Here is a 13,271-nt window from a genome sequence, read left to right as displayed (position 1 = left end):
GCCCGACAAGCACCATACATACGAACCACAGCAATGGGTGATCAGGGTTGCAGTGCATTGTATGCAAGCCATAGCAGTGCTATTCCCTCATTTTATTTGAAAAGCTATTGTTCTCAGCAACGTGCCTTCCTTTTAGTGGTAGTTTAAAATGCATTTCATCTTTGCAGTGCCCTTTTTACCTCTTCTTCCTCCTACACCGTTTTCTGATTCTCTTCTCCCCCCATATACAAGAATAAAACCTATTTTTCTGTAATGAGGCAGCGTCATTTAAAAACAAACAAAAAAGCTTTGCTTTGCTGTGTGCATCAAAATGAACTGCACTATGAGTCTCACCTTGTTATTGTTTTTATATTAAGGCTGGTATGCTAGCAAGTGTGGGGGAAAGAGAGAGATACCAGCCAAATGCAGTGTCCTTGGGAAGCTCCAGCGCTGACCTTTGCTGTGGTGTGCTCTCATGGGTTTCTCCTGCTGCCCTTGTAACTGCGGTGGCTGACCAGAACTATAGGGCCTCTGTAATTGAGGCTTTTAGTGTTTTCATTGTAAGCCTTCACTTCATCCAAAGAAGTCCAGTGGTTTATTCTGAAGTGCCTGAGAAGGGAGTATAAGGCCTTTCACAAAGCTGCCTGGTACATTTCCTTTGAGGAGGCAGACTTCTTCTCTCCACCCAGTGTTCAGCTGTGCCAGTAACAAAATGAGTGTATGGCATACTGAGCATGGGGTTTCTTTGTTGTTCTAGGTCTTTCCTCTTCGTGATATTTCCCATCTGACTTAGTTTTCACCACCTGCAAATTATCTTCTTACAGAGAAAATAACCAACTTGAAAATAGAACTTCAGCCAAAAAAAATAAAATACCTGATTTGTCAATATTAGAATAATATTAAATAGTGAAAACCTAGCTTGTGAGAACAAGGGACCATCTGATCGCTGTTGAGAATCTCCAAGGATATAGTGTATAAATAGCTGATGACTTCACAGGGAAGCTGCGCTGCACTCTGAGCTGAATAAAACTGAAGCAGCTGTATTAGGTTGATCCTTCTGAGATTAGCATGAATGAGTTCTGCCTCCCCAAGGTGATGTGGTGCAAACACGAGTGGGCAGCATGTCCGTTCTCGTTCCCTTGCTGGCAGTGGGGACAGCAGGATCGGCGCTCTCTGGGCTGCAGAGGCTTGGCTGCCCTCTCACCTCTGCAGACTCTTTGACCCCTTCCCTTTCCCAGTGAGGACAGGAGCGTTTTGCGGGGAGCACGGAAAGCTTGCGCTTTGCTTTGCGTGGCTGTTCTGTGATTAGTGAAGGATTTCAGGCTTGAGCTGTCAATCCAGCACCTTTGCGTACACGCAGTGCTAATAATGCAGCCTGCTGGACAACCGTTCGGTTTGTAGTACAATCCCCTATTTATCGAGGCTGTTCCCTAGTATTAACTCCTTCTCTTGCTCCTCACTAATGCAAGGAGTATTCTTAATTGAATAGATAATTTGACCATTTGTTCAGTTTCTCTCTCCAGCAACGTTTTCCCTCAAGGGCACGTGTTTCAGGCTTTCCCTTTGTTATTTAGTGAGGTCCTTTGTCCTGAAAGCAGTTTTTTAACGGTCAGTGTCTGTTGCCGCTATTACAGCACCAGAAGGACCGATAACTGGAATTCACCCTTCAGTGAAAACTGCTCTGTTATTATTTTGAGTGTGTTAATTGTGATGCAAATATCCTCTTGCTGGTATTTCACAATACTAGGTCAAAATGATCTTGTCAGAAGTCTGACTGGAAATCTTACCCCTCCCTTCTGTTTCCTGTTGTTAAAGCCTTTGGGTTGGAAGCCTGTAAACAGAGTCTGGCATCCAAGCAAAACTTCACAGAAAGTGAGGACAAAATAGATGGCTAGTGTTTTGCTGTGCCCTGACGGGAACGTGTAACTTGCTGTCGCTTCCCTTAGGGGCAGGGAGAAACAGCCTTAAGGGTTTCCTGGAGGGAAATAATTTCCTGTGAATTTAGAAAGGGTAAAAGCGATGTATTCCTCTCCATGATACATGTTTTGGTTTGAATGAAATCCATCTCTGTCCTGGTTTTTGCATCAGATTAGCAAAGTGGAATCGTTGGTTTATGCAGCAAAGCATGCTGATGTCTAAATTGGGCTGGATGTATTGTCTGATCCCACCGCATCTTTCTAGGTAGCTACAAGTGCCGCGCTTATCACCTACCCCGCTGAGCCTTGAGCTAGTGCCAGGAGCAGTCAGTGGAGGAGCTGACGGGAGATATGCACATATATCTGCCTTGCTGGTTCAGATCCTAGAGCTCTTCCAACTTATTCAAGGGACAGGAATCTGTTCCTGTGCTCTGTCGCCAGTGCTTCAGGATTTGACCGTGGTGGCTGACAGTGGGAATGACCAGGAGTGGATTCTGACTGCCCTGATGTGTGTGGGTTTAGGGGTCTGGGTTTTTGTTTGGTTTTTTCTTACCGTGGCAGGCAGTTAGTTTTTCTTGTCTGTCAGTTAACTACCACCGCTCATCACTTCTGGGTTTTGCTTAGTTAGAAGCATCCCTGCCAGCCCTCCTGTAGAAGGATACAGGGAACTCCAGAACACCTTCCTTTTCAGGGTCTTAAAACACTCAGTAGATGTTAACCCTCACAAGCTGCTCTGGAGGCAGGTAAGGCAGATGAAAGAAAAAAAAAATTCATTTCCTCAAGGTCATACAGCAAAATCGGATCCAGATACCTTTTCCAGGATTGATGTCTCCCAGCCCTGTGTGCAATCACGAAGTTATGTCTCTAAACAACACAGAGATGCTAGCAAAGTGCAAAGGGAAAACTCGATCTCCAGTAAGCCTCCATTGGCACTGGGGAATTGTTTTGTTTGCTAGACTAGCACAACGCTCATGTTGTTTGTGGTGTACGTCTTCAAGCATCTAATCCTTCCCAGCCACTTTTGAGTATCTTTATGAAAACCAGGCTCTTGATATCAAGGGTTAGAATACATCTTATCTTCATCAAACCCTTAATGGAAAAAGTGTTGCTCTTTTTTCCTGTCCCTTCCCATGCACCGATCTGCTGCTTTTCGTAACATCAAGTGCTGTTCGTATATATGTGCCATACAAGCAGAGTCATGTGTAAGTATGGCTTTTGGTGCTAATAAATATTAGTCCTGTCCCTCAAGAACTTTTCTTGAAAAGCAACACCAAGGACTGGATCCAGTCCAGTGACAAATGTGAGGGTCTTTGTGCAGAGACAGCTGTATTTAGGCTGGAGCTTTGTTATAGAAGTGTCTGTATTGTAATTGTTTCGCTCAGTAGCAGTGTCAAAGCAGCTGCAGCAATAGTCATTGCCTCTTGTGTATTTTGCTTCCCTCCTTGCACTGTAGATGTTAATATACATTTGTGGATTCTTGAACTCATATCCTTAATGTAATCCTAAATATCCATTTGAATGGATATTTCTCCCATTTGAAACGTGCTGTTTTTTTCTTTGTTTGTGTCCCCTCCATCTTTCCAGTCAAAAGAACTACAGATAAAGAAGCAGTTTCAGGATACATGCAAGATCCAAACCAGACAGTACAAAGCACTGAGAAACCATCTGCTGGAGACCACGCCAAAGAGTGAACATAAAGCTGTCCTCAAACGGCTCAAGGAGGAGCAGACCCGGAAGCTGGCTATCCTGGCTGAGCAGTATGATCACAGCATTAATGAAATGCTCTCTACACAAGCTGTGAGTCGCCTCCAAGGGACCCAGGGTTCCTCAGCCGAATAGGGATGTTTGCATTTTAACCCGTCTGTATCCTGACAGCAGGCTATCTGCTTCCTTGCTACACGCGCCATACCCAGCACAGTCGTTCCTCTGTATTTAAAAAGCAGCATTTAAATGCAGAGGAAAGAGGTATTACTCCCTTCAGGCAGGTCGAAGTTGAAGCTACCATTGCAGAGATGCAAAATGATGCATCTGTGTGGCCAGAGGACTGCTTTTGCATGAAGTCTGACAACATAAATGTTCCTATCAGAGCATCGTTAAATAATGTGCAGCTTGCTGTCTTAAGTCATTTAGGTTTTGATTTGCCATTTAGATTTTGATTTGTCAATGATACCAACCAAAGCATGTCCCACTGGTGGAAGATGCTCATTGAGTCATGGAGGAGTCCAGAGTTTTGACTGCAAATCTGAAATAATGTTAAAAGTGTTGTGAAAGTTCTGTGACTCCTTCTTTAAGAGATTCCTTCTCTAAGGAATGACAATATGAGCAATGCTTTGAGTCCTTGCTACAACCAAACGTGCAGTTTTCTTTGCACTTCTTGCATATTGCATCCTGCTCACATCACTGTACAAATTTGACGCTGTGAGGCAGGGTAGCTGGCTTAATTTGTGTATGGGAAGGTTCAAAGTTCAGTATCATACTGCTTTTAGGTTTATGTCATTATATTCATTTGCCTGAAGTCCTTCATTGGCAGGGATACAGACTTCAGTCTCCTGCGTACAGGTAATTGGTTAATCCAGTTGAGTAGAGCACGAGATCTTCTCTTTGCCTCTAGCAAAGGAGAGCTGTGGATGTTAGCACCTCCAGCAATCTGGTCTCTGCAGTATGGATCGCGGTTCCTGAGGTGCCACTGCTCATCAGCATCACTTGCATCGGTGCTGTGGGCTCACTGTCACCAGTCTTTGTCACTATAGGTCCTCTGTTCAGTGAAATGAAGTACAATAGAGACCAATTGTATTGCTAAGAAAACAAAGTCCCATCCCATTCTCTCCCCCTCCCTGCAGTCCTCCCCCAGAGTGTCATGAGTGGTTACCCCATAGTGAAACGCCTCTATTGTCTGTCTTTCCCAGCTGCGTTTGGATGAAGCACAGGAAGCAGAGTGCCAGGTTTTGAAGATGCAGCTGCAGCAAGAATTGGAGCTGCTGAATGCATATCAGAGTAAAATCAAGATGCAGGCAGAAGCCCAGCATGATCGGGAGCTGCGTGATCTTGAACAGAGGGTATCCCTCCGTCGGGCCCTCCTTGAGCAGAAGGTAAAATGGGCAGACAAGCATCATTAGCTCCATATTTCAGATCTTAAATTGCACTGTATTTATCAACAGAGAGAGAAAGTGCTTGTACCTTGCTGTATTTGGGTATTTGCCTCTCTGGGTGGTAGCTCAGTGACACATAGGCTAAACTTTCTGCCAGCTCAGCTGTCCTACGTGAGCAGCTTCTGGCTGGGTTAGAGCTGTTTGAAGCGTGCCAGAGGGACCCGTGCCTCTCTGGGCAGAAGGGAAAGTGGACTGTTCTTTCTGTCTCTGCGCTGCAGATGGGCTTCCCGGCTCATTAGAGGGCAGACACTAACAACCTAAAGCTAGGGGATTTTTTTGAAGTTTGCATGGTATCAGCAGTAGGTGTCTCTGGGGAGGGAGCGGGGGGTAAAATGTATTTGAGACCCTGTGTTTTGTGGTAGTATTATTTTACCGGAGCTCTAGTCTGTTTGTCAGTCTGCAGAGACCAAGCTGCAGTTTCCCCATGAAATGACGTTTGTTATGGAAATGCTGTCTGCAACATTTCCCTAAGCAAACCGAAGTAGCCAGACCCACAAGCATGGGTGACCTGCTGCTCCCTAGATCTCAACTCGTAATTGGCTATGTGTATTAAGCACACTTCAACAAGGAGCACCTTTTCTGTACAGTGCCAGACATGTGGCGTGTATAGAAATGTGTGCGAGTGGCCTACACAAACCAGGGGAAGGGTAATGCCCCAGTCAGTGAAAGGAAATAAGCAGTCAGCCTTCCTCCTGCAAATTTTTTCCCTTTTGATTTGCCTTGTGGGTGCCAGCCATCGCAATTCACACAACAGTTCCCAACTTTGCTGATCGGCGATTATTAAATTAGGGCAATTACTCTGTGGCCTAGAGGTTCTTCACACTTCGCTTCTCCCAGAGGCTAACAGATGCATGCTGGGCTGATAGAGGGCCTTCGTCGGAATAAAACTGCTCCACCTCATGGTCAGCCGAGGGAGCATCTCCGAGAACACAGCACAGTCCTGTTGTGCTTTGGTCTCCTGCAATTAGACGTGAATCTCTGCAGTTAACTGAATTTGTGAAAACAGAGTTCCCGTGAGGCACTCACATGTGTAATAGCTGTCTTTAGACCCCATCGCTAGTTATTTTGCTTCTGTCCAGAAGAGGAGGACAACTCCCGTCACAGCCCTGCATTTGGGTGTGTGTTTGTGCCGGGGGTGCATTGCCCTCTGGCGGCACGAGCTGCCAAGAGCTCTGGGAAGAAATATGTCCCTGCGAGCCTGCTGCTGGTCATTTCTCCTTCTCTGTGGGAGCAGCATGTGTTGCACTGCACATAGTGTTAGGTTAAAAGTTGAAGTGAGGCCAGTGACTTGAGGAAATGCACATCAACCAATAATAATAATGTGTAAGTCTTTCAGTGTGAACCGGATTGAAGTCTCTGTGCGTAGAAAGCCCCCGCAAAGCATTTGGCGTCAGTAATGGTGATAGGAAGCTTAGCAATGCTAGATCATTTTAAAAAATGATAAAATTAAGACCTAGCCTATTTTTTCTGTGTGTGTTTTGTGTGCTCTGTGTGTCCCTGTGTGACTACTGCATCAGAATAGCAAACGGTCCTTCAGTTTCCATAGGTGGGAGCCTTCATTTAGCAATACATGCAGTGCTGTGCATTGCAACTCAAAGTCATGGACCAGCGATGAGACCCTCTTTCTTCCTGGGGTTATATTCACTGAGGGAAAATGTGGGTGCAAAGGTAGATGCATCCTCCTCTTGCAAGGGTATTCTTTGAGGGGAGGGGAGAGTTCTGGTTTTGTAAGAATTAAGAGTTGCAAGTATTCTGGTGTGGGTTGCTCAGCGATGTCACCTGGTGTTTGCTTGCACGTGCTAACTGAACCTGGCAGCCAGAGAAAGGGCAGGTATGTGCGCAAGATGAATGTCTGAATTTATATTCACAAATATATACATAGCCTGTGGCAAAGTCAGTCCCTGATGTTCAATAATAAACCGGATTCCAGAAGTTAGGGTGTGCATAGGACTCTGCTTCCTTCTCAGCACAGTGCTCTTTATTTCTGACGGTGCCCATCACCATAGTAACTCACCAGAGCATACGTGTCTGACTTAGGCTAAGGAGGGAGTCGCCAGCCCCATCAATGCGCAGCCTTTAAGTGCCAGTGACAGAGGCACCGTACAATCTATACCCTGATGCTATGTTGTTTGTGTTGCACCAGTAATGAGCGTGTCTCAAGAGTGTCTTTAAAAGACTTCAGAATTTACTCATTTCCTTCCCACATGCCTCAGACACCTCATCTTCAGAGTCCTGCATCCTGAAGTCGTTTCTAAGTGATGTCATTTCAATGCGGTGTGTTAGGCATGCCTTTCTGTGAAGTTCAGTCGCACTAAGTCCTGTGTGTTACGCTGTCGCAAAGCCTGAAAACTGAGCAGCTGGATGTGCTGAAGACACTATAGTTTTGAAAAAGGAAGAGGAGGGTTCTGCTTAGATAGCAGGACTGGAAAAAACGAGTGGAGCATTTTAAAGAGCTAACGTCAGAGAAGGCATCTTCTTCCTCTTCTGCCTTTTCCAAGCCAGCTGACCACTGCTTGGCTTTCAGCAGGAGTGAGCAGGGCTGCTCTGCGGAGAGAGTCAGTGTCACTCACCTAGCGCTAAGAACCAGGCAAGTGGATAAGGCCGTTTCTGAAAGCCCCAAATGGCTCAGGAGATGACTCATGCTGGAGCAGATTGTTTCCTAAATTCCAGATGAAATCACTTTGCATATTCCCTGACTAAGGCAAGAGAGTGCTTACAAGTACAGCGCTCTGCCCAGTACCTTCAGCACAGACCAAGATAACGCCTCTTGGCTGCGTTGCTGCTGACAGCAGGGGAGGTGCCAGTAAGCTATGCTAAAAGTCTTGGCTGCTGCTTTTTACACATTTGGTCTTTTTCACCGAGGCCAAAAGTAGCTTTTTCAGTGCTGGCAAGAAGATAATGGAGTGATTCTTTGGTTCTCCACCTGACTGCAAAGATTTCAATAAGAAAAGGCTTTCATCGCTGTCTGATGGGTGTCAGGAGGCCATAGCCCCATGTTTTCTGTACTTAGAGAGCTGATCCCTGTGCCCCTACCAAAGTACCATTGGAAACTGATTTGGAACAGTGTTACAGGGAAGAAATTGGAGTTGCCAGCTTGCCTATCATCTAGCTAATAATCTGCCACACAATTCAAACATTGCAGCCTACTTTCTTCAGCCACACACCCTGGAGAAGGTATCAGGATAATGAAATATGAGAAACCAATTTAGGAAAGGGGTAGATAGGAGGTGATAAACATGAGCTAAGAAAATCTGGCCAGTCAATGTTGGAGAGGAAGCTTAATGTGGGCTCATATATTGAATCCTGGAGAAAATGGCAGTTGTCATCATCACATTCAGCTATAAACAGTGAAGGTCACGTTAAGCTGTGTTGGCAGGTATCTGACTGTATAGGCATTGTGCTTGGCTGTATCTGAAGGTGCTTTCTCAGTAGGCTTTTATGGAAGCTGTAGATTTTGCTGCATTTTAAAAGATTAACCAATATCAAGCCATTAGTATCACTGCAAACTTTGGCTTTGCACCCCTAAACCTGTAATCACCAGGGAACAGGGACCAAGACTCTCCAACTGGGGTTCACCATGCTTTGGCATGTGCAGGTCGATGGGACTCACCCTCTGCATTCAGAACAGATTGTGTGTCAGTGGACGTCTGATCTGGATCCAGTCTCATGGAGAAACATGGGGAGAAGGTTCCTCGTTAGCTTGCTGTTACAAGACTTGAGGCCACGCCTGTAAAGGAGTCCTGCTACTACAGACTGTCTCTTCTTTTTTCCTTCCTAGATTGAGGAGGAGATGCTGGCGTTGCAGAACGAGCGTACCGAACGGATACGAAGCCTGCTGGAGCGTCAAGCTCGCGAGATCGAAGCCTTTGACTCAGAAAGCATGAGGCTAGGTTTTAGTAATATGGTTCTTTCTAATCTCTCCCCCGAGGCGTTCAGCCACAGCTACCCGGGAGCTTCTGGCTGGTCCCACAATCCTACTGGGGGTGCAGGACCTCACTGGGGTCATCCCATGGGTGGCCCACCACAAGCTTGGGGCCATCCAATGCAAGGTGGACCCCAGCCATGGGGTCACCCCTCGGGGCCCATGCAGGGGGTACCTCGAAGTAGTGCGATAGGGGTCCGCAACAGCCCCCAGGCTCTGAGGCGGACAGCTTCTGGGGGACGGACGGAACAGGGCATGAGCAGGAGCACAAGTGTTACTTCACAAATATCCAATGGTTCACACATGTCTTATACATAACTTAAACAATAACTGAGGGTGGCAATTCCACTGGAGCTGTCTGCCAACAGAAACTGCCTACAGACACCAGCCCAGCAGCCTCCTCAGTGCGGTGCTGACGTGTGGGAGCTGGGTGCACATGGAATATTGTATTCATTTTGTAAAGCATTACGTTTTGTGTTTACTAACTGGGATGTCATAGTATTTGGCTGCAGGGGTTGGGGGGGTGGTTTTTTGGTTTTTTTTTTTGTTGTTGTTGTTGTTGTTTTTTACTCTTTGGAGGGGTCTTGGGAGGGCGTCTGAGAAATATATGCAATTAGTCAGAAGAGTTGGCTGGTGGTCGTCACACTGACAGGACAGAAGGGCCTCAGACTGCCCTCGTCACGCCATCCATAGGAAGTCTGAGGGAGAATGGAGACCTCCTCCCATGTCCATAAATTTCGAACTGCCACCCTGCAAAAACCAGGCGAGCTGCCTTTAAACCACCATCCGGGGGAGGAACAGCTGGATCTTCTGTTCCGTTTTTATTTGTCATTAAATTGGATACATTTCTAGGGTATTGCCTTTGCTAAGAGGCATTTTCAAAGACTTGTAGGTGAGGAAGAAGGGTGAGAAGAGAGGCTGGGAGACACCAGGGCTCAGCAGGGCCCTTCTACCCAAGTGCCCGCTCCGTGTCGTGTAAGAAGTGACATTCTCTAAGAAGGCACTGGTCAGCTTCCCGAGAACTGTGTAGGTAAACCTGTCTGGAGGGAACAGGCTAGAAATGTTTGAAATTGTATTCCTGCTTTGGCACTCCCTGACTGTGCTGCTGGTAGCTCAGATGAGGTTGGGCAGAGGAGCGTGAGTAATGCACTTGTACAGCTAATACTGTGACATCTCATTTTAGCTAAGCATCAGAATAATTCTTGGAGCCCAGCGTAGTCCTTTTTGCTCCATTCAGAAATGTTAGACTTTCAGCCAATCAGTCTCAAATGCCAGAGGTATTTTGAAGGATGCCATAGTCACAAAATGCCATTGATCGGGTTTTTCATTATTACACTACATCCACCAATTTATTACCTTTTTGGCTTGTTGCAATTTCCTGTTTACATGTAGAGTTGTAGCCAACTGTTTAAATGTTTAGTTGCCACAGTGTACCAGGAGGAGCTGAGCCAATGACTCTTTCCCAGCTGATGACTAACCCACATCACCACTGTAGATCTTGCTGCATGTGAGGCTCCTTTTTATTATTTTTCATTGCTGCAATACTTCACAACTTTTACAGTCCCTTGAGACGCTGTGATATTTTGGCAGCGTATCACACCACGCGAGAAGGCACTACTTCCAGAGGCTCGTTGGAGCTGCTGTACTACTGAAAGGAAGCAAAAGGAGGTTGTGAAATCCATACGGTGGTAAAGGGATCAGGGAGTCTCGTTAACCGAGTGACTTTGTGGCATCGTGTCATCCCTTAGTGCTGGGAACTGGAGATGCCCCCGTGCTCTCGTGCCGGTGCCAGGGCAGTCTGGGTCAGCCAGCACTGGGGGGTAGGGGAAGAGCAGGTAGATGAAGTTTGGCTTGAGGCAAAGATTTCTGTCTTGGGGACTGACCGGCCAGGGTTCTTTGTAAATGTTTTTCCTTGCACACTAATCATCTTGAAGAAAACACTAGCTGCTAACTCTAGGATTTGCCTTTAATATGTTTATAGGGCTCAAAAGCAAGGTTTTCCGAATGTGTTTGTCCATGTGACATATTTATATAGTAAATACTCTAGTGTCTCGCTGCTGTTCAGTACTCTCAACAGGGCGATGTTCTTTCGTTAGCTAAATTAACATCCACTCCCAATCCTTAACTCTCTGCCAGTGTCTGGTGAATCCAACTGGGATTTCTAGCATCTTGATGTAGCATATCACTCTAATCGAAGATGGAAGCTCTACCAAAATACGTTCGAGCAGCCCCTTAGTAAGGAGCTTTGTAGTACTAACAGTTGACAGAAGCCTGGGATGAGGCAGTGGTCCCACAGAGGTGATTCTGGTTGCCCCCTGGGGCAAGTGGTGACTGTGACCTTGTCCTGTCCTTTCCTCTGCTATGTTTTTTATGTGGAATTAGATGTTTTGGGGTCATTCTTTTGCATTGCAATGTTGTTGAAATGCAGCGAAACTGATTTAGGAAAGGTACCTGTATTTTCCTGGGGTTAGAAAGAAAGACAAAAATGAAATGAAAGGCCAAAATTGTACTGGGATTTACCATGTGAGTGTGGAGGGTGTGCCCAGAGCATGGTGCTAACACAGCGTTTTGAAGTTCAGCTCCTCTATCCCAAACAGCAGCAGCGACAGCGGGGACAGGCTATACCTGCAAGTTCAGTGGGTTCATTCTTTTGCTTCTGTTATGGTTTGAATTTGGTCAAAGTCTCTGGCTTAAATTGAGCTACTTCAACAGAATTCTCTCAACCCATCTCTTTGTGTAATGTCAAGCATGACTGAATGCTGAATCCAAATGATGGCTATCCCATATTGGCTTTTTTTGTATTCAAAAAGAATTGTGTAGTAACCATTTTTACATGTATATCATGTGCAGACCTGGACTATTCCAACAAGTTAATATTTTAATTAAAATAGTTTGCAAAAACTGATTCAGATCAACTGGTCTAAATGTGTGTGTCCCTGTGTGTACGTGGGGGAAGGAAGCTGTCCCAAACGAGCCTGATTTCGAGAGAAAACGCCCCGTTATGCAGCTGTAGCCAGAGGGACTCAGGGTCAGGCTGTGCCTTGGAGGTCTAGGAGGGAGGCCCTTGGTGTTGAGAATTTTAATGTATCTCGGGTATATATCTGAGATACATAAACAACTACAAAATACGCTAGAGAGACGCAAGCACTCTCTGAATCAGTTTGCAAACTCTATTTTTAAAAGTAAGACCAATTGCTCCATATTGTACTCGTTGCAGTCATGCCCTAACTTTGGTTTTAAAAATACTGTAATCTGTAAACTCCAGTACCTCAGCAAAGATGTTCTTTTAAATCTTTTATGTTCGTATTTAACACTGGGGAAACTCTTCTGTGTGGACTACTTTGCAAACTTTATTGCAGTATTTTCAAATCACCAGCTTGACCCCTGAAATCTCTTATTCTGTGGTTATTTTTCTCTCCCCTTTGCAAAGACCTAAAGTTCTGATGTAGTTTAGCCCACAGATGAAAACAACAGAGGAGCCGGCATTTTCACCTCTTTCCAATATGAATTTCTTTTGATTTTTATTTAATTAAAATCAGTGAAAAGGGACCACATTTTTCTCATTCTCTGTGGTCCCGGGGAGTCAGCAGCCACCTCTCCCTCCCATGTTGAACTCTGCATGCTTTCTTCCTCGGATGCAGTGTTGAAATGGAGCCCAGCTCTGTTTCACCTGCGTTTGCTCCAAGCCTGTGAGCTTCAAAGGGGTTGAAGAAATAAATGTGGTACGATACCGAGCTTTCCACAGAAAATTCCCTGCAGCTGTTCCTTGCCTGGCTTTGGGGCCAGGCTGGCATCGCTCTGTATCCCACCCAGCCCTCCCGCTCCGGAAGAAGGTGCGCTGCACGCTAGCTGTAACCGGCACAGGGTGCGCCCTGGCCCTCCGGGCTGATGCTGTTGTTTAACCCCCCAGGGACAGGGGCTCCTCGCCCTTCGGGCTGCTCTGCCCCCTTGGCCCTGCTTACGTGCCATTTCTTGAGAGGCAATAAATTGTATTGTACCACTGTCTACCATTACTCTGTTGAATACGCACATCTCTCTGGATATATATATATGGTATCTCATTTGTATATATTTATATACTCTGTATGTACGTGTGTGTGGGTATACGTGCACACACACCTCATGCTGTGCATTTCTGTCAGGGCACTTCAGTTTTGCTGTTCTTTAGCGCTCCTGTTTGTGAGCAAAAGCAACCCCTGCAGCCGGGCTCTCTAGGCCGAGTGCACGTACATCTGCACAAGCCGTGCTGGGGCTGAACGTGGTCAAAAATCCTCACTTAAATCCTGCCCTGCTAATTGTAGCTTT

The 13,271-nt window shown here is 46.0% G+C and overlaps 1 protein-coding gene across 1 annotated transcript in view; it reads left to right on the top strand.

Moving 5' to 3' along the window:
- Positions 1–11,881, top strand: part of TAOK1 (TAO kinase 1) — a 68,875-nt gene extending 56,994 nt beyond the window's left edge. Inside the window, exons 18-20 of the mRNA XM_054847165.1 lie at positions 3,480–3,692; positions 4,802–4,984; positions 8,823–11,881. Of these exons, the coding sequence (XP_054703140.1) occupies positions 3,480–3,692; positions 4,802–4,984; positions 8,823–9,284 (858 nt within the window). The 3' untranslated portion in view covers positions 9,285–11,881. The remainder of the gene's footprint in view (positions 1–3,479; positions 3,693–4,801; positions 4,985–8,822) is intronic.
- The last annotated feature ends 1,390 nt before the right edge of the window (positions 11,882–13,271 follow it).

This window comes from Grus americana, chromosome 19 (assembly GCF_028858705.1).
Source record: "Grus americana isolate bGruAme1 chromosome 19, bGruAme1.mat, whole genome shotgun sequence".
Taxonomy (NCBI): Eukaryota; Metazoa; Chordata; class Aves; order Gruiformes; family Gruidae; genus Grus; species Grus americana.
The sequence above is the reverse complement of the archived record's forward strand: the minus strand, read 5'-3'. Positions and strand labels throughout refer to the sequence as shown.